At 42.2% G+C, this 20,985-nt stretch overlaps 1 protein-coding gene across 3 annotated transcripts; it reads right to left on the bottom strand.

Moving 5' to 3' along the window:
* Positions 1–904: 904 nt before the first annotated feature.
* Positions 905–20,977, bottom strand: LOC103474479 (calmodulin-regulated spectrin-associated protein 3-like). Of its 3 annotated transcripts, none has more exons than XM_008425530.3 (19): positions 20,842–20,977; positions 15,058–15,335; positions 14,309–14,449; positions 13,217–13,303; positions 12,522–12,557; positions 11,842–11,889; positions 10,170–10,308; positions 9,301–9,440; positions 8,550–8,643; positions 8,408–8,459; positions 7,745–7,806; positions 7,631–7,661; positions 5,027–7,478; positions 4,008–4,129; positions 3,650–3,921; positions 3,461–3,557; positions 2,788–2,903; positions 2,250–2,368; positions 905–2,143 (listed from the first exon to the last, which is right to left on the bottom strand). In XM_008425530.3, the coding sequence occupies exons 1-19, from the start codon at positions 20,975–20,977 to the stop codon at positions 1,802–1,804; spliced, it is 4,764 nt and encodes a 1,587-aa protein (XP_008423752.2). In that variant the 3' UTR covers positions 905–1,801. The 3 variants fall into 3 exon arrangements, with proteins under 3 accessions (XP_008423752.2, XP_008423838.2, XP_008424316.2); XM_008425616.3 differs by having other exon boundaries at positions 2,788–2,900; XM_008426094.3 differs by lacking the exon at positions 11,842–11,889 and having other exon boundaries at positions 2,788–2,900.
* Positions 20,978–20,985: the final 8 nt, after the last annotated feature.

Here is a 20,985-nt window from a genome sequence, read left to right as displayed (position 1 = left end):
CAAATAAATGTGGGCAAAACTTCAGAAACGACTAGCTTAGTATGCTTTAGCATACAGATTCAATGGCTCTGGCTCTGCTAGAAGGAAATTCATGCTAGCTTAGAAGCTACTTTAGGCCATTTGCAATTGAAGTAAAAATATTTCAAGCTTTCATTTTTTGTATTTTTAATGACTACAGGTAAAGAAAGAAAACCTCAAAATCGGTGTCAGAAAATTAGAACATTATTTTGGGCCAATCAAAAACGGATCCTTTAAGTCTAAATATCAAGCTAATGAAAAGTATACATGTCAACACACTCAAATGGGGTTTTTCAGCTGTATCGAAGTTAGTTTATTTCGTAAAACTGCAACGGAAACACTTATTTACATCATGCAAGTCATGTGATTAGCACCTGGATGTTCGTACACGCGGAAAAGACGAAGAAGACGACAGGAAGTGGTAGGAGGATGATGGCGCTGCATGTTTTTTAATAACTTATAGTGTGAACAGACCTATACAGGTGTGATTTTAATTGCGTTTCTAAGTTAATGAAAACACAGCAGTTACGAAATGTGTTTTTTTTTTTTTTTTACATTTGGAGAAAATAATGTTCTGTGAACATTTAATGAAAAGACAGTGGCTGTTTAGCCAATCAGAGACATTTTTAAGGCTGAGGAAAACCTTTGCAGTCGTTTTGTTAATTAGCTGATTAGGGTGTGACACCATGAGTTTCCATTAATGTCTTTTTTCCACAGTATTCTAATTTTCTGAGATACTAAATTCTAGGTTTTTGCCTGTCAGCCACAATAATCAGGTGACTGGGAGGAATTACTGCATTTTAATGCACTATTCAAACTTTTTAGATACAAGTAGGTCCTTAACTCTAGGAAATGTAACAAAAAATTGCACGAATCATTCAAGGGATGTAGCTAGCTTTCCTTTACTCAAACTCAGTTTTGGTTTCTCCTTTTGAGATTTATTATAGTGTTCACAATGCATCATGCACATTTCTGAAATAAAAAAAATTTAATTAAGTAATCCACTCAGATCCAAGTTTGTATTTATTTGTCGGCTATCAGCACTCATCTCCACCCGAGAGCACGACAGTCCAGGTTCCTCTCGCACATCATTCAGTATTATGCTGAAAATTTACTGTACAAAAACATTATTTTAAATCAGCATCTAATGCTCACACATGGTAAGTTTCATTAAATCACAAGCTTACATTGTGATATCGTTTCACCACATAGAGTAAAGAACCATTCATGCTGCAGTTATGAAAACTGCCAGAAATAAATAACATCCGAACGGCATCCTCCTTCATCTCTGCATCCCTTGTTTATGGCTATTTAATGTGCTTTCATCCACATGGCAACAGGTACTGGGAGAGTTAACATCAAAGTAAAAAAATAAGTAAATAAATAAAAAAATCAAAAGTTCAGTCAGTCGATCTGTCTTCAAAGGCATTTTCTGAGGCCAAGAGAAACAGGAACTATCCAAAAGTTTTGTTTTTTTAATGTGCAAATCAAAAAGTTTCGTATTTTCTTTCAACAGAAAAGCTCGAGTTTGAACTTCAAACAATTAATGGGTATAAATTGAGTAAATCAGCAACCTTTTTAAAAGAAATGCTCCACTTCCTCCTTTAGAATATGTTTCTGTTCTGCTATATTTGCACAGTGGACATTTTTAAAGATGTAAAGGGAATAGAAGTTTTTTTTTTTTGTACTTAAAAAAAAACAAATCTAACACACGAGGATCCATCTGTGTTCGCATAAATATCCGAATAGCTTTTTCACTGTAATAATCTAAGAACAGCCGTCCTCACTTGGAGACGGCCACCTTCTTGGTGACGCTAGCCCTCCTGCTGCCGCCGCTGCCTCCCGTTCCGCCGCCGCCACCGCCGCCCTGCCACAGCTGGCTGGGGATGGTGAAGGCATCAACGCTCATCCCCATGGTTTTTGATGGGATGGAGCTGAACTGCTTCCTGTCAGAGCTGTATTTGAAGATGGACTCCACCTGGCCGGAGCTGACGGAGCGCGGCCCCACGCCCGCCAGCCGCACCAGCTCCTGGGTGTCGGGGTTCATGGTGTAAACGCCCCTGAACTGACAGTTGGAGTCGCGGAAGAGAATGAGGAAGTGGTTGGCGGTGCTCTTCTCCATTTCCTGGAGGAGCAGCAGAGTGAAGAAATTAACATTTTTAATTACGATTTTTACACACCATCTGAAGAGTTTCTGTAAATTAAAAGGAAGAAGAAATGAAACCCCCCACCTCGACTATCTTGTTTTTCTGTGACTCGTTCACCTTTCCAGCCAGGCAGCAGCGCGACAAAGCGTTGTGAATAATGAACTTATTAGACTTGAAGCTTGGCTCTTTAAAGAGTTTTGGACCTGAAAAACAGAAAGCCATGAGCAAAATCTGAAAATTACGGCACTCAAGCACATGACGTTTCCACCTTTTACTTTCTCCTTCGCTCACTAAGATCTATCTACAGTTTTTCTTTTTTATTCATATCAGTAGGAGTATTTTGTTTGTACTTTACCGCCAGCCTCAACAACTGATGTCATGTCAATTTATTATTTTATAGATTTACATTCAGATGGGAAAAGTAGACGACTTTATCAACATCTTTAGGTGACATCTACTTTATCTCTGATTTGACCAACAACAGAACTGATCAATATAAACGACAGGAATTGTTTCCTTGGAAGGAATAGTGATTGATTCACATTTACCAGCAGGAGACTCTGACATGGTGCTAATATTCCTTACAACACTGAAAGCACCTCTGCACCGTTTAGTGCTGTACCTGTGTATTCTGGGGCAGGCGAGGTCCCGTTGGAGCCAGACTCCCAGTCTTTGTCTCCGTTCTGATTTATGGGTCTGCTTGGCGTCACACATCGTGAAGGTGAATCAACACGGCTGCTGGAGGGAACACAAACAGCACAACGCTGAGCCTTGGTCTCACTATATGACCCGATTCATCTGGAGGACCGAGACCCGGGGAGGGAGAGGCCTCAGCTGCAAATGTTCCCTCATTATTGAATATGGAAAGTGGCGTTTTGCTAAATCCGATGTATTTACAGCAGTATTGTAAGTTATGTGTTGGGGCCATTGTTGATAGAAAAAAGAGGAATAAATTTACAGAAAAAAAGCAGGATTTTCTAGAAAAAATGTGGAAAGTTTTGAGCTGAAAAAGTTCAAAATACATTATATGTACTTTCTTTTTGAATAATTTTATACAGTAAATTGCAGAGATGTTCTTAGCCAAGATTTTTCAAGTTGTGATAGTTTGTGACCCTGTTGGTAGAAATTATATGCAAATTTCCTGTCCAATAACATTCCAAGACCGAATCTCTTAAGTTTGAGTAACAAAAATCAACATTTCTACTTTTTTTGTGTGTGCTTGAAATAGAGATGTTAGAACATTGGGTTTTATTCTGAGAAAAAGATGTAAAGCACCGTCCGACACGGCGGCGTACCTCTGGGCTTTCTTCGTGGAGTCGTTATTGTTTCCAGGCTCATCTGTAGCTGCAAGGTTTAGCGAGGAGTGTGAGTAGACCTTCGTCAGCTGAGAGCCTGAGGAGACAAAAGTTCAGTCAGTTCTAACTATTGACACATGCTGCTACCTAATTTTTTTTTCTCCTCCTTCATCTTCTTTCTTATTTTACCAGCAGCTCCTTTGGCCGGACTCAGAGACAGCTTGGTTTCCTCCCGGGTCATGCTGCGAGGCCGTGAGCGGGTTTTCTTCGTGGCCGTCCGACCCGGGTGGTTGGTCGTTTTCTGCTTCAGGACTTTGTCCAGGTCCTCCATGATTCTCAGCTGCTGCCGCCGCTCGTACTCCCCTCGCGTGAAGTCGCCTCGGCGTGCTGGGGTGGCAGGAGGGGTGGGGGACGGCGAGGTGTTGGAGGGCGACGCCGCTCTTCTTTCAGAGGATGCTGGTCTGAGGACCAGAAGGAAGAAGGTTTACGTCACGTTAGCGGCTTGACTTGAAGCATTTAAATAACAGAAAGTCTGCAGAGGGTCCACCTGTTTTCTCTCTCCTGCTCATGCCATTGTCTCCTCCGTTTCAGCTCCTCTGCTCTCTTCTGTTGTCTTTCTAACAGCAGAGCTCTCCGCTGAGCCATCTCCCCTTCACTGTGCACATCCTCCTGCAAACACACAAATGCACCATCATCCACGTAACTGGCAAAGTCCTAAAACGGGCAAAATGCAAAAATCTTTAACGGAAAACCAGGAGCCTTGAAGGGGCGGTGTTATGTATTTTCTAGACTCATAGTGCCATTTGATAGCAAATCAAGTAACTTTGTTAACTTTAGTCATTATAAAAATGTTATAAATATCAAACATGACTTCAAAGAAATTTGATTTTGAAATTTGTCGCCTTGAAACTGGGCCTCTGTCTCTTTAAGAAGCTCCCGCTCTTTCCTGCTCCCTGCTTTCTGCACAACATCACAACAGTACTCCTATAATAGGCCATTTACAACCGTCTGCACTGAGAAATACTTTGTAGTTTTAATAATTCATTGAGCTCAATGCACTCTTTGATAATTAGGATCAACTGGAATATATGTGTGATTGAACTGAAATGACTTTTTTTGCAAAGTGCCTCGAGGCGACATTTATTGTGAAATGGTGCTATATAAAAATAACCGAATTGAATTAAATAGTTTTCTTTATACTGAGATTAAATTAGTCACTGGTTGGTTGCACTGGATTTTAGTTACCAGCATCTTTTCAGAGTTTTATTTGTAAAACAAAATGTTGAAAATCAAGTTTCATTTCCTTCCACCTTATGGTTATGAATCAGTCTGAGTTGGTCTATCATATGCTTTATGAAATAGGGAACTACAAATTATACGTTTTGTTTTTCCGTTCTCATTCATGTTTGGAAAATACCTAAACAAACTCTGTACATGTAGCGACTACACAGGGACTCAGGGAAACGCTGAAAAGCAGAGCGTTTTAGAAAACTACATTTGTTCCTGAGCTTTCAGATATGCTGAACTGCTGTGATTTTGTTGCTGTGCAGCATTTTAAACACTAACCTTAAAGAAGAATCCGACTCCTCCTCTTGTCCCATGTTCTTCTTTCTTCTCCCCACCTGGCTCTGCTGCCTTGGTGAATCCACTGCGCTCCTCTGCTGGTTCTGTTTGTGCTTCTGGCCCATCGCTGCCCTCTGCAGCTCGATTAAGTAGGTTTGTTGCTTCTTGCTGTTGAGGAACTGGTCCTCTTGCAGCCTCTGCAGCAGATTCTGTGTGGTCACTCATGGAATCAGAGGAAAACTCCTGGCCCTCATCAGTCGGTTCATCGCTGCCCCCTTCTGGCCCCCCAACAGATGACAGGGACACCTCAATCAGGCTGCAGGGCTGCATAGGTACGTCGTCTCTTTCTCCTTCACCTCCTGCGCTGAACGCAGCAGAAAGGGACAGCGTGTCGCTCTCAAATGAGCACTCGGAAGGAGCACCGGAGCTGCTGCCTCCGGCAGCCCTCGGCCTCTCTTGCCTGAACTGAGGCAAGACCGGCAGTGCCCCGACGGACTCGGAGTCCTCCTGCTCCAGCTCCAGGCTGAACTGGGTGGGCGTCTCACTCGAGCCCGTGTCTGAGGTGCTCTCGTCAGGAGGCGGCGGCTGCTGCTGAGTGGGCTGAGGAGGCTCCTGAGGGGTCCGAGGTCCGCCGATGCGGAAGGAAGACGATGTCTGGACTTGACACTTGCTGGGAGAGACACGGCGCAGGTGCGGGATGGTGTCCACGTTCTGGGTTGGCGTCAAAACGCGGTTGAGCGGAGGGAACTTGAGCTCAGAGGGCCGTGGGTGGGGCTGGTGGTGGTGAGGACGGGTGCTGTGTTTGGGGCTGCGAGGAGAGGAGGAGAAGTGGAGCTTAGTTCGAGGCGCTGGGCATGAGCTGGAGATGACCGCCTTGGGAGAGGCGGAGGAGGAAGGAAGGTGGGAGCGGCGGGATGGGGAGGAGGCAGGAGGGGTGTTGGAAGCAGAAGGGATCACCCAGGCCTTAGTGGCGCCCCTGGAGGGAGTCCTGGTCGGTGTTCTTGGTGGCGTCTTTGTTGGTGTGTGAGGTGGAGTTTTGGAGCTACTTCGTGGGGTGGTTTTGGGCATATTCCTAGGTCTTTGGTTACTCATGAGCTGCTGCTGCTGTTCCGTAAGTTTCTGCATGTCTTTTTGGAGAGACTGCAGGGCTTCACTCAACTTCTGCACCACCTCATTGTATTCCACGATGACACCCTCCCCTCCTTTCTCTGTGCCTTTTTTTTCTCCCGTCTCTGCTCCTTTTTCTTTCTCGCCTGCTTTCTTACTGTCCACAGAGAAGGTGACCTGTTTCTCCAAACGAGGAGAGTTGGAAACGGGCAGCTTGTCTTTCTCCGTCTCCTTCTCCTCCTCCTGTTTCAGTTGCTCCTCCATTCGAGTCAGACGCTCCTCAAGGGTCAAGCCATCCTCCTCTGCACCCTCCACTCCCCCCTCGCCTTGCTCTCTTTTCAGCTGAAGGAAAGCATTTTTTCCAAGCCTCTGCCTGTGCCTCGCAAAAATAGCTTCGATGCGTCTCTTTTGGGCCTCGATATTTTTGCGCTTCTCTTCAAGTCGGGCACCCAGCTCCCAGGCTTCAGAGCCCAGCTCTGACCCTCTGGGACCCGGACTCCCCTGCTGACTGGACACTGGTGTGGAGGGAGTGTATGGCGTGCCTGGGGTTGGGGTCGTTGGGGTCGGAGCAGAAGTCAACTCTTCCCCGGGAGTGGCGGGGTGTCTCCGTCTGTTGTCCCGGCGCTCGGCAAAGCTCGTCATGCGTGGGCTGCTGTTGCTGTGACTCTCTCTGCCGGCAGACGGCCGAATATTCCCGGGGGCGTTTCTGGGAGCGTCATCCGATGCTTCGGATGAGTCAATGCTGCCATCTCTCAAGACGGAGTCATCGTCACGCGACATATCAGAGTGCTTTCTTGATCTCTCTCTCCGACCTGGTCTTTCAGCACTCCCGGCATCCCCTCTGACCGGTCGGTACTGGACGCCAGAGCGACAGGGAGCCGAGCTGCTGAGCAGGGGGCCGTCCTCTTCAGGGGAGTGCAGAAAGAACCCTGCAGGAGCTCCCTCTGGGCACAGCCTTGGCTCCGGCCGGCTTGTAAACCCATCTCGTCCACTCTTCTCAGTCGATCTTCCCTTCTTCCTGTCTTTTCCACCGGGTATGTGAACCACCTGCCGGGCCTCCTCGATGGTCGGCAGCTCTCCCAACGGTGCCGTTTGTGCATAGGGGACCCAGGAGGAACGCTGTGATGGGGCCGAGGCGCTGACCAGGTGGCTCAGGTCCTCCGGAGGGCTAAAGGGGACGCGAGTCATCCCTGCTGCCGCTGCTGGTGAGCTCAGAGCCGGGATGCCCGTGGCGAGGTTGTCGGTGCTGACAGAGCGAAAGACAGAATCTATTGGGTTTCCCATGACAATGTCAACATCACTGTCCAGGCCGAATGGGATGCTGAAAGTCACTGCTGACAGAGGACGACTGCAGAGTGGTGGGTGATGACACAGAGATGGATGCCAACGAGCGTTTGAGAAGCAGAAACCACAGAAGCCAACATAAGAAGAGTAAAGAAATTAAAATACGAATACGACACGTTTACAATACTAAAACAAGAAGCTTTTGTGTTTACGTACGTGATTTGTTTCTTTGTCCAGCTCTTGTTTTCTGCGAAGGGTTGTTGAACACAATCAATGAAAGTGTAAGAAAGTGTACAATGCTGCTGGGATGCAAAGTGTAGATTATCATACCTGGAGACACCGGGGAGGAGATGGGCACAAAAGGCTGTTTGAAGATGAACGATGGAGAGCCACTACCAGAGAAATAACAGAGTTAGAGACATCCAATTATTTAGCTTTTAGCATTTCTGAGTGTTTATGTTTAACAGACAAATTTACTGATGGCAAGCAAACATGAAAAACATCTCTTAAATAACTTGAAACAGAAAAAAAGTTTAATATCATCCCTTTACATTGACTCCCTTTTAGCACAAATTAGACTTCACTCACACCTCAGAATTTAACTTTAATCTACAAAACTCTCTTTTCAAGTTGCTCCAAATGTCATTGTAGAATCTATCTATGCAAATGACAGCAACAGATGTCAAAATGTGAGAAGTCCAAATCCTCGGCTATACATTCGCACGTGAAATGCCTTGAGAGAATTAGAACATGAAGAACCTCCAATTGACTTAAAGGTAAAAGGTAAAACAGCATTCACTGTAGCTTTTATTTTAACAATGGACGTCTCAGCAAACCATAGCAGAAGTACATGTCTAATACAATTGTATCTACTAGTTTTCCGTCATTTTAGAGTAAATATCGCTTCTATGTTTTTATCAATTGCAAATGATTTTGCAATGAAATGTTTTCCAATACCAAATACATCAAGTGTGTCTAACAGGAAGCTGGTACCTGTTGCTGTTCCCGCTGACAGGACTTGTACAGTCAAGTAATCCTGAGACATCTAGAAGATACACAAACAAATACAGGGTGAGTGTTACCAAAACGCACATAGCCATGATTAAAACAAATGAGGCGTGGTGGAGGCACTAACCTGTGAGGTCAATGGGTTGGGTGGGCTTCACAAAATCAGGCTTCTTCACCTCAAACCACTCCAGAAGCTCTGCTATGAAGCTCATCATATTCAGCTGCGGCGAATAAATAGTTACACTGCCATTTATTACAATGCTGTCGGGCCAAATGATAAATACTGCTGATTGCCATTATCCAAAGAGCACAACAAACAGCATTCCCACTGAATCCTATATATGCTAAGGTCTCATGTTGATTGCTAACTAGCGGTCGCTAAGTGATCATTTCTTCTCCATCCCGGTGCGTCTGAAAAGCAATAAGTCGACCACATCCCACCCGACTGTTGTTCTCCAAGAGGCTTTTTGTACATACAAACATGTACTTGAGAACATCTACACTCTTTCCATCTATAAAGCACTGTGCAAATATTTTTGATTTCTTTATACTATGATGTCGACTTAGCCCTCCACTAGTCCACTTTCCAGATTTATTAATAGATAAATGAGGAAATAGCCAGCAGCTAGGAATAAGTGGAAAGGCACCCAAAGTCCAAAATGTGGAAACAGTTAGAAAATTTTTAAAGACAGCAATACCTCTTTAAATGATTAAAGGAAAGTCTGGATTTGCTAGCTTAGAAACTAGCATAGATTCAAAAAGAGAGCTAGCTTGCAACAAAATAATTAGAAATTACAGATGACACAAGATCTTTGCAGAGTGCTTTATATTTGATATCTAGCAATATCGTCATCACTGTGAAAGATCTGTATGCCTACATGCAGCGCTGGTGGAGCGTAAAGCAGGTCCTCCACAGCCAGGGGGCAGCAGCTCTGTAAGTTGCTCTCACAAAACTCCTTGATCAGCTGCAGATTGTAGACGCTGTCGGCCACAGACATGGTGTCCTTCAGACAAACATCTGTAACCAGAGCAGACAGGAACACATGAAGGTGTGCTTTATGGTGGTAATTCATGTATTCTGTTGAATTTATAATCGTTTTAAACCTTTTCATTATTACTCTGACAAAAACAAAAACTTACAGAGTAATTTTTGTCTGCTTTCTAGTGCAAATATCCCGGTGCACTTGAAATAGGACAAAACTAACAAGTAACTTTTCTGCTAGATATAGGAACTTGTTATAAGTAAATAATTCTTTAATATTGATGAAAAAGTACTAGTTAGCAGATGTAACATGACATTTAATCTATTTAATAAGTGGAATAATCTACCAGCAGAACTAGTCAACTTAAAGAAATTATTGACTTAAAACAAGTTTCTATATCTTGCTGTAAGTTAATTTTGTCTTATTTCAAGTGAACAAAGACCTTTGCACTAGAATTTAGACCAATAATACTTTGAATATTTTTGCCTTTTTGCAGTGTGTGCATGATCAGATGTTGGCCAATATCTATTTTCCTGTTGTCATTCCTTGACTTCTATAAACACATAAGTTTTAGTTGAACGGTATGTTTTCCTGTCTTTCTTAGTTTGATGTTTGGCCAAAAGAAGCAGATTTTCCAACATGTTATTTTTTTCCTTTTCATTTAACATTCCTTGTAAGATTATGTTACTGCAAGAAACCATGATCGAGTCTCTTATTTTTTGATTTGTTAGACTTTTAACTGCAGTGTATGTTCTTGTTAGTACCCTCTAGAGGTAGCAGGCTGGGGCAGTAGTAGTGTAGAACAGCAGCTATGGCGCAGCCGTTAGACAGATCTTTGACCGCAGAAACCAAAGGGAAAGTGGGAGTCAGCTTGGACTGCACTTTGTCCTTTCTATAGCGAATCTAGAGGAGAACAACACAGGACAGCAAAAGATGTTTAGACAGGGAGTTAAAAAAATAAGAGCTCCCCAAACAGACACAGAAAGATGAGCTCAGACAGGACAGGAGACAGTTGTGTTGAGCACAAATACAAGTACAACTTTGAAATAGGCTTAAAAGAAGCAAACAAAATAAAGTACAGGGTTCCCATGTAGTCTGGGAGAGTTTGGAATTTGTTTAAAGTTATTTCCAGGAAAGTATAGAACTCTGAAAATGTGCGGAGTTAAAAATACTTTAGTCTAGAACGTCAGCCGTGTGGGAATTAAAGGTAGGAACCCTGTAAACATGAACCAGGCAGCGCAAGCCTTCCATTGCATGAGAACCAAAAGCAATGACTCAAACTGTGAAGCCAGGCAATTTGCAGTTAGAAGAAAATCCCACACAAAGCACAAGCTGCATTTAATAAATACAAACACACACACACATACACCAACCAAATGGCTGCCGGGCAAAGCTTAATCATGAAAAGAAACGGTCATGAAAATAGCCTTGGTTAGAAAAATGTGCGTGATAAACAAGAATGTGCTATCCAGCGTCCATGCAACGAAAACAGAAAAGTTGGACCGCTTCTGGTAGTTTAAAGTCTTTGAGATTAAATTAAAAAGCCGTGAATGTTACTGCTTAGATGGTTTATTGTCCAGGTGAGACAAACGGAAAGAAAAAGGTGTCACATGACTTTGAGTGCATTGACTGTAACTTCTGCCGCATTGTTGGAGGAGGTTGAAGATGTTCCATCATCAAACATCGACGATCTGCCTCCTTTAGCACGACTTTCCAACACAGAAACATGAGTGGGAGTGAGCAGTGCTGAAAGCAGATGATTTAGATCCCAACCGTCCCCAACCTCGGGGTTGGAGCAGCTGTTGGTGCGAAATCCTACGGTGGCCACTTCAACGGTTCGCTAAACACAACTACAAGTTCAAAAACAAAGTGAACTAAGCAAAATTACAAACTACAAAACACAACGACATCAGCAAAACAGTAGAACTAGGTCCCAATAGGAAACCTCTGATTGGACGACACCACTTTCAACTTCAGGACCAGCAGTTATTCTGGGTTTTGTGCGTTTGTTGAAGATATGAATGCTAACGTAGCCACAGGTATCCAAGAATATTTTGAGTCAGGACATAATATGAAGCTCAGCCTTGTTCTTTTTCACAGTCTGGGCAAAACATAGCACTGTGTCTGACTTCCTGTCTATCTAAACAAAGATTATTTTACTGTTCTAAAGACAGAAGTGGGATCGTCCAGTTTCTTCTGTTTGGCTAATGTTGTTCTGTTTTCTTAATTTGTGCTTGTGCTTAGTTAATGTTGCTGTGTTTTGGAATATGTGGTTGTGTTTTTAAATGTATAGTCGTGTTTAGTGGTTTGTCGAAGTGATTTGCACTTGAAGGCCACCGTAGAGGTCAGTCAGTCGGGTCGAAGGTGAGTGGTGTGGCGATGGATCGGTGGGTCAGTCGGATGGGAGTGAGAGAAGAGCGAGATGTAATACGTTACCACAGCAGGCTTATTCCCCGACTCCTTCAAACAAAAAGCGATAGCATGCTGGATGGGGAGGGATGGCAGAGAGAGGGAAACGGGCATAAATGACAAGGGGGCCGGTCACTATGGAAACCTCCACACCACAACATGGCTCTGCTCTGAAGGCGGAGGAAGAGAGGTAGATACTGGGACATGTGGAAGTATTCAGACTTTTGGAGCTTTTACACATTTTGTCACATCATAATCACATTTGGCCAATGATAGAGGCCAATACAAAGTGGGATATATTTATAAAGCTGAGGCAAAAATGATTCAAGGGTTTATAATATGACAAATGTGGAAAGGTTCAGAGGGCATGACTACTTATATTGCACCTCCATCTTCTCTTTCCAACACCCTCATTCTCTCCCTCGACTCAATCCGATGATTGAACGTAGACATCAGAAACACATTTACAAGCATCAGTTTGTAACAAAAAGCACCTACAAATCACGTAACACAAACAAATGCTCCCTTTAACTCCTCAGAGGATGTTTTAACTGTAATGATCCTTCACAAAAAATTAAAATAAAAAACTATTTCCCAGGAGGACACATAAGAAATATGTGCGACATTTCCAGCAGGCACAGTAAGGTCAGCCACAGCAGACGGACAGTTTCAGAGACACGAAGAGGACAAGAGAGGAGGACACTTACGGGGACTAGTTTCCAGTACCAGCGGTTGGACTGGCACTGCCGGGAAGCAAAGAAAGACAGAGAGGCGCACAGGGGGAGAAAAGACACAAGCAGACCGAAGCCGCAGTTAGAAGCTGCATCGTCGCTAAATGTTAGCAATAGTAAGGAGCTTTTATTATGGCTTTTGCCGGGTGTTAGCTGTAGACAACACGAGCTGCGTTTCCATTGACCATATAACTGAGCAATTTGACGTTTCAAAAACTAATTTGCTTAATAAAAACACGGCAATTTAAAAAAAAAGTAATACGTTTTGGCGCTAGGTTAAGTGTTTTTTTTCTTTTCGCAAAACTTTTTTTTTCCAGTCGCACAAGTCACGTGATCAACAACCAGATGTTGCCGAGAAGAATAAGACGAAAGGAAGTGACAGGCGAATGATGACGCAATATGTTTTTTCATGGCTTATTATGACGTGATGAAACTTATTCAGGTGTGATTTTAATTGCGTTTTCTCACTTAATGTAAACACCACAATTGCGAATTTGTGTTTTTTTGATGTTAGCGGAATATTTGCAAAGTTTTGCACACATTTGTAATGGAAACGCAGCTACAGTGTGGTTAGAACAGTGTTTGGTGATGGTTGAGGTTAGCGGAGGAAGGCCAATGAAGGCATTATGCGACTGATCTGTGAACATGCTTTTGTTGTTTGTTTTTTTTACCGATTCTTGAACAGGCTGCAGATCGGTGCATGTTTGTGACTTGGGAAGCTCCTCTTCCTCTGTGCTTTCTCTTAACTTCTGGTTCAACTGAAAGTGCAAAACACATGAGAAACAAACACAAAGTTATTACCAAAATAAGAAGAGCATTCTTTAAATCCATCCATCTATTTGTTGACATTCCTTTCTACTGTTGTCATGTGCTTTCAGAGGATGAGGGATTAATGCAAAATCAATGAGGGAATCAACTACAGTCTTCCTTACACAACACCTGTTACCAGCTGGGCTGTTATGATCAACTATAAAGTATGAGATATAAATTCATATTGTGGACTTTAAAAGTCATAATCATGAGATATAAAGTCAAAATTATAAGATATAATTATGAGATACAAAGTCGTAATTGAGATTTTCGGTCATAATTATTCAATTCAAAGTCGCATTTTTTATTTTAAAGTTGTAAGTATGAGATATAAAGTCATAACTGAGACTTTCGAAGTCATAGCTATGAGATTCAAAGTCATAATTCTGAGATATGACATCATAAGTGTGAGATACAAAGTCATAATTATGAGGTACTGGAGCAAGCCTTCTTTGAGAAACATTGACTTTCTATCCCATAATTATGACTTTGAAAGTTGAAATTATAACTTTAAATCTCATAGTTATGACTTTTATTCTTGTAAGTACAACTTTAAAACTCATAATGATGATGCTAAAACTCATAATTATCACGTAAAAACTCATAATTATGACATGCTGTCTGACTTTTATTTTTTTCTTTTATGGCAGAAATGGGCTTCCATAGTGTCATGAACATTTACCTGTGTAAAAAGGTTGTTTTTTTTAAAAGTTGGTTTGATGAAGCCTAACAGAAAACCGTCCATTTTCTCTCCTTTTTTTGGTAATAAAATAATTTAAATATTTCTTTATCTGAGATATTGTAGCTTCTTCATTCATATAAAACTACTGTCTCTTTGCTGACTGAAACAAATCCTCTTAAAGTTCTGCTGAGATGATCACCAATAAAACCTTTGATGTTTAAACCACAAATCCTGACAGAAACCAGAACTCTGGTTGGTACTGGAGCCTCACCCGGTTGACCCAGAACAGCAGAGCGTTCTCCCACGGCGCCCCGACGCCGATCTGCTCCGCCTCAGCCGCCATCTTGACCTGCTCGGTCGTCTCTTTGGCGGACAGTGACATCAGCGAGTCGATGAGGGCCAGATGCGCTTTCTGCATCGATCAGATGCGAGACAATCTGATCAGTACCGAGGGGAAACAGATCCAACACTGGCAGCAAACTGATTTATGTTTTTGCTCTCTTATTGTTTTTACAAATCGATGATGATCAACAAAATTTTAATGTCAAAAAAACCCTCCAATGTCAAAGTGAAAACTTATTTCTACAGGATGATTAAATAAAAATATTTGCATTAAGTGATTCACTTCACTAGATGTGGATTAGAAGAGAGAATATTTATTCAGTTACATATTCAGTTACAACTAATATCGGCCGATACCGATGTTAACGCCGATATATCGCGCATCCCTGGTCTATTATGCAACGTTACACGCTGACTTTGATACAGTTGACGTTATAACAGTAAATGCTTACATAAATATAATTATATATAAATATATATTCAACTTCTGCGACAGGCTGGCGACCTGTCCAGGGTGTACCCTGCCTCTCGCCCAGAACGTTAGCTGGAGATGGGCACCAGCACCCCTCCTGACCCCACTAAGGGTCAAGGGTGTAAAGACAATGGATGAATATATATTCAACTCTTCCTTTTTTTATTTCCCTTGACTGGAAACATAGCACACACACACAGACGCACCGTGTTGATGGGGTTCTTGCTCAGGTCCTCCTCGGTGATGTCGGCCTCCTGCACCTTCGGGCAGAACCCTTTCTTGGTGAGGAACTGCAGCAGAGCCGAGTTGTCGGCCGGGGGCCCCTGCGACGCCGGAGCGGGGCCCTTGTGTCCCTGAGCCAGCAGGGCCTGGGTTCGACAGTAGATCTCTGGAGAAAGGAGCAGCTTGGCGACAGACGGCTTCAGGTGCTCTTCTTCGTACTGGTCCCTGTACAGCGGCTCCCGAAGCTCCACTGGTACGTTTTCTGGAAACGTAAAGAGAACCTGGAGTTAGATGGTCCGTCTGGACGCAATACTTTGAAATAGAAAAAGCTTATAGTCAGATTTAGGATCCTTAATCAAAAGATGATCAAGGGTTACAGGGGCTTGCAAAGGTATTCATAAGCCTTGGACTTTTCAGCAGCTGTATTTGTACTGAGATTAGGTTACACCAGGGGCCACCAACGTGGTGCCTGCGGGCCCCCTGTCGCCCCTTGTGGGAAATTTTGAATCACACAGAAAAGCTAAGAAAGGGAATCAAACTTAAAACTGAACTAAGAACTTCTGATCACATAATAGCAATTAACCATAGCTGCCATGGTAATAATTACTGATAACTATTGTGAATAGTCCCTAACATTAATATTATTAGACGGCATGTAATCATATGTATTGTTATAAAGGTTGAGCCAAGAAAAGTAGCCCTTCGTGTTGCTCTGGACCCGTGAAGTAGCTCCCAGGCTCAAAAAGGTTGGTGACCCCTGGGTTACACACAGGTGGTCAGGCGACATGTGAAGGCAACTCGGCAAAATAGGGAAGGTGTTTTATTTTTTTATTCGTAAAAACCTAAAAAAGTAAAAAAATAATTTATTTTTCACTTCACAGTTTTACACCACTTTCTGTTGGTTTTTCACATAACATTCCATTGAAATATATTTATGTTTGTGGCTGTAAATTGACAAAATATGGAAAAGCTCAAGGACTATGAATACTCGCATTAAGTTGTTTTAGTTAAAAGCAAAAAACAAGACAGCTGATGCGACAAAAACATTTTCTTGAATAGGCTAAACATTTGGGCTTCATAAAACACGTCTAAGGAAATATTTGAGTGATCGCAATGACTTTAAGAGTATGATGTAAATTCAGACTGTTCACAATACAGTGCCGGGAAAAGAGACGGGAAATGATGGAAGGTCTTCTTCTAATTTTTTGGGGAATTATTAAAGTATGTTTTTGGTGAAACATATTTCATTTACTGGTTCTTACAGACATACAATGAAATATCATTGGCTCAAGGAACTGTGGACACACAAACTAATACAAACTCATTCTGAATATATTTTTATACAAAAGAGGGGATTTGTTGATGTATTAAGATTTATCTCAGTCAAGAGACCTCCTGTTTTGTCCTTGTTAGCTAACCGATAAATAAAGCTGAAGCTGAATGATGATGACATCATGCCTACTAAGGAGAACGATATACTTTGTGCCTGAAAATGAAAGATAGCATAAAAATTTGAACGAGTTCATTAAAAATGATTAAATCATCATTACAGCTATTTGAAATAAAGGTACTGATCTCTCATTTTACGCCCAGCAGTTTGGTGCAGATAGAGGAAATGTTTGACCTTTCTGCAGATATGAGACGTAAAAAGAAAAAAGGTCAACTCTGCATTGTTCTCTGATAAGGAAATCCCTGGTGAGGCTCTGCTGCAGGTTGGTGCACATGAAACTGCAGCATTACTGCGCTAGAGGATGTAGAAGAAAAGGAAAGATAAAAAGTAAGTTCTGGAAAAAGCCAGAGGCGTTTTTCCTGACAGCGGGAATTAGGTGATGGTAAAGTCAGGAGAGGATAATGTCATCATGTGCATGAACAGCTCAACTCTGATAAGACAGGCAGAGAGAGAGAGCAGTCATCAGACCAGTATGAGTGGATCTTTTCATGCTCTCTTCCACAGCTGACCCACATTCCTGTTCTGGATGATCCTTAAAACTGGAAGGAAATGAAACCTCAGACTCTGCAGCTCTTGCAAAACAGCTGTTGTTTTGTGTCTGAACATGATATCTAATGAGACCAAGCAGTGATTTGATCTTTCCTGATGTGGGTGGCGTTCCTCATGTAAGCCCCGCCTTCCCCTCATCCTCTGACTGCGGCCCTTCATCAGCAGGACTTTACAGCTGAGTGACACGATCCGCTGAGGGGAGGGGAGGGGAGTATGCTGTCTTGCTCTTTCTGCTGCTCCAGGGAGGAAAAAAGGCCTTTGGTCGCCATGGAAACCATGCAGCCATTTGTCCCGATCAGGGCTGAGGCAATGAGACGGGACTGCAGAGCAGGGGTCATGATGTAAACAACACTAACAAGTGATAAGTTACATTTTGAGGCATTGCATGAAAACACGCATGTAGGAAAACGAACACGTTTTCATTCTCAGCAGGGACTGATTTGTAGATTCCATGTTGTGGGAAAGTCTACTTTTCTCATTTTTAGATCCGCAACTTAAGGAGTGTTTTAATGTCACCATCAGCGCACATTTCTGCTGAAGCGCATCGCATTTCACCAAAGAAACGATAATTACGGATAAAGAAACGAGTTACGGATCTTGGAAATGAGATAAGATCTCGTAATTACTCGAAAAGGTCCCATAATCACCAGGAGAGATCGAGTATTTACGCAATCTTTCCTCCAGACCACTCAGGTCTCCAAACATGGAGAAGAAATACAGTGACATCACCGTGTTACTCAGCAGAGTTTGGACCCTGACACAAGCAACCAATGATGAACGAAGGACGTCTTTAATTCACAAGCTGACAAAGCCAGAAAAAGAAAAGCTCAGCTAGGTCAAACCTCAGGTTTAGCTTCTATAATGTGCAGATTTTAGGCTTATCCACCCAAATACCAGCTGTCCCACTAATCTGTCACCCTCAGATGAAAGAAAATTGGGTAATTGAAGTCCAAGAACAGCCCAAGCTGCTGGAACAGCAGTGGGATTTTTAAAAATAAAGTCATGTTGGCCAAGACAAAAAGAAAAAAAAAACCCATCAAATTTGAATTTGTCACTTTCACCAGTGAACCCAAAAAAGCTTTCATGGTCAGACATGTTATTTGATCACTTCAACAAGCGGAGTGTTTGAATCAATCAAGGGTTAACTTACTAACCTCGCTGTAAGGCATGGGGGTGGTAGCATCATACTGAGGATATGTTTTGCTGCCAGTAGTACTGGTGCATTACACATAAGGCTGTAGCAATACACTAATTGTATTGTATTGTAGCAATACAATACAATACAATATGCGATATTCTGCTCACAATACGATATATATATCATGATATTCAGCAAACAATACGGCTTGATGCTATACATTTATACAATTTTCTGAATGATTTTAAGGGGACAGAGTGATTTTGTCATTGTTCCATGGACTTTAAATTAATTAAATTAAATGAACTGATGGTGTCATATTGGTGTAATAAATGTTGTTTTTGTTATACATTTGCTTTGTTTAAGTGTTAGTTGTTTGGCTTTGTGTATTTGGTTATGCAGAAAAGTAACCTTTTTCATGTCTTATTCACTTATATTAGATAATGTAATTAATATATTTCATTTCATTATTTAATTAATTGTAACTGGTTGTTTTAATACGTGACATTTTTAATAACTCATTTAACTCGTGGATTTGATATAAAACTCAAAGTAGGATTTAATATATCAATACTCATGGATGGAAAATCAATATTTCCTGGGGAAATGAAATATTGATCAATATCGTGTAATTGAAAAAATGACACAGCCCTAATTGCACATGGCTTATGAAATGATACATGAGGACTTTTACCAAAACCTTTAGCTCAACCTTCGCTTAACTGGTCAAACAGCACAATAACCCCAAACACACATTAAAACTGCCATTTTAGATAACGCAGGCTAACATTACGCTCCTGAAGGCGCTCTGATCATAACCATATTTAAACTGACTATACTGAAAAACTGCTTCTCTGCCAGGATTTAACCAATTTTAATAAAAATACTCACCCAGAATAACACAGAATTTGTGATTGCATCAAAATGTTCTCTCTCCAGTTTGCCTAAGGACTGTATATTCATTTCGGCTGGACAAGAAATCAGTTACAATATAGACACACAATCAATATCAATAGATAATACATCTGATAGAATATTCAATGTTCAATATATAGAATGTTCACTGAGCTCCGACACATAGCGGCACAGCATTCTGCTTTAGCAGCTCAACCTCAGTGACGTAAGCTTGGTTGGCGGTCTGTCTGTAGGTTGCCTAGCAGCAACGCATTGAGTAACTTGGGTAGCAGCAGCTTCAGGTTTTGTCACCTTTACTCATAACTGCTTCAAAATGAAAAACAATAACAGTGTGAAGAGAAAACTGGATAAAACAGGAAAGGCAACGCCACAATTTTGGCAATATTTCAGTTATTGATATTGACAAAATTATTGACATCGAGTGATATGAAACGCTCATATCGTGATTTATCGTGATATTAAACTTGTCATCAGCATTGCTCGTTTAATATCTTAAACTAAAACATTAGATTCAGAAAGGACAAAAAAACGTGTTTCATTTAAAGATGTCAGTGTATGGAACAATCTTAACGAGATAAAACAAACAATCTGTTTCTGCATTTAAAAGAGCCTTTGAAAAATCATTATGATGAAGGGTTAGCGGTGAATAAGCTCAGGTTTAGTTGTGTATTTTGTAATAGTCTTCTGAGCTGAATAGTTAATTGTCTTTTTATACTAATAAAATGTTCATTCATGATTTCTTTTACTTGTTATACTATTCATATTTATTGAGTGAATTAAATTTTAAAAACGAATCAAATGAAAAATATGAAAAGAAAAACTGATTTTCGATCATATTCCAGGTGAGGCGGGTGAATGGACAGATAATAAATTAGCCTAAAATGAAAACCAATGACGGATCGATACCACGTTACTGATCGATAAGAAGAAAAACGTCATCCAAGCATCAGAAAGGCAGAATGAAACGAGGCTGCAGCAGACTGCGCTTTATTCTGCGCGCGTGCATCTTGCAGATCAAATGAACGCGACATGCAGATGTCAAAAATTTGTCTCCATAGAGGTTTTGGCACTTATGGTAATTGATTTTTGTAGCAGATATTCCCTTAAAAAAATAAAAAATAAATACTCCGTTTTCTCACAGTGTCACCTTCACTATACACCAGCACGCGCTCCCGCAGTAACCCCGCGTGCGTGCGTAACACTGACACAATTATGAAGCTCTGACCCATTTACAGCCATGTGCAGCACACAAAACCCGGTTCCTAACGGAGACAGACAGAAATAAAGCATCTTCTGTTCGGACTGACTCAATATAAATAAATTACAAACGCTCCACGGGCCTGACGGACTGACTCTCACAATGGGCTTTGTTGCATTGCAGCCCGTGCAGCTCCTTCACGCATCACGGTCCACGGGGGGAATTTCCTCCTGACAAGCCTCATTTTCACGTCTAATAATTGGCTGAAAGCCTTGCAGCAGTTCAGCGCCCCATCTACCGAGGGGGGAGTGGGGGAGACGCCGGTAGGCCGCGGCGGCAGGAGCAGCGTCAGTCCGGGCTTCTTCACCAAGGAGGACGCAGAGCGGAAAGATGCTCACGGTTTCCCCCCCCCAGAAGAACAACAACAGCAACAACAACTCAGAGCTCCATTTATAGCGGGATCAGGCATTAAAGCGCCCCACCCCAAGAGGCGCCCCCGGTGATGGGGGAGCCCGTACCTGCAGAGCCGTACGACTTGGACAGCAGCCACCGGACGCTGGCGCACATCCTGGCCCGGGCGAAGTCGTACTTGTCCAGCGGCTTGATCTCCGGCACCGTGAAGGTTTTCTTCATGGCGCTGGGAGAGTCCACCATGGCTGCGA

This window comes from Poecilia reticulata, chromosome 1, assembly GCF_904066995.2.
Source record: "Poecilia reticulata chromosome 1, P_reticulata-male-v2, whole genome shotgun sequence".
Classification (NCBI taxonomy): Eukaryota; Metazoa; Chordata; class Actinopteri; order Cyprinodontiformes; family Poeciliidae; genus Poecilia; species Poecilia reticulata.
This window is presented reverse-complemented; position numbering and strand designations above follow the sequence as displayed.

Coding starts and splice junctions, on each gene's coding strand:
- LOC103474479 (XM_008425530.3), bottom strand. CDS start 20,977: ATGGTGGACTCTCCCAGCGCCATGAAGAAAACCTTCACGGTGCCGGAG. Junction 9,441..10,169: donor CAGCCTGCTACCTCTAGAGG/GTACTAACAAGA, acceptor CTCTGGTTACAG/ATGTTTGTCTGAAGGACACC. Junction 7,807..8,407: donor GTCAGCGGGAACAGCAACAG/GTACCAGCTTCC, acceptor TTTCTCTGGTAG/TGGCTCTCCATCGTTCATCT.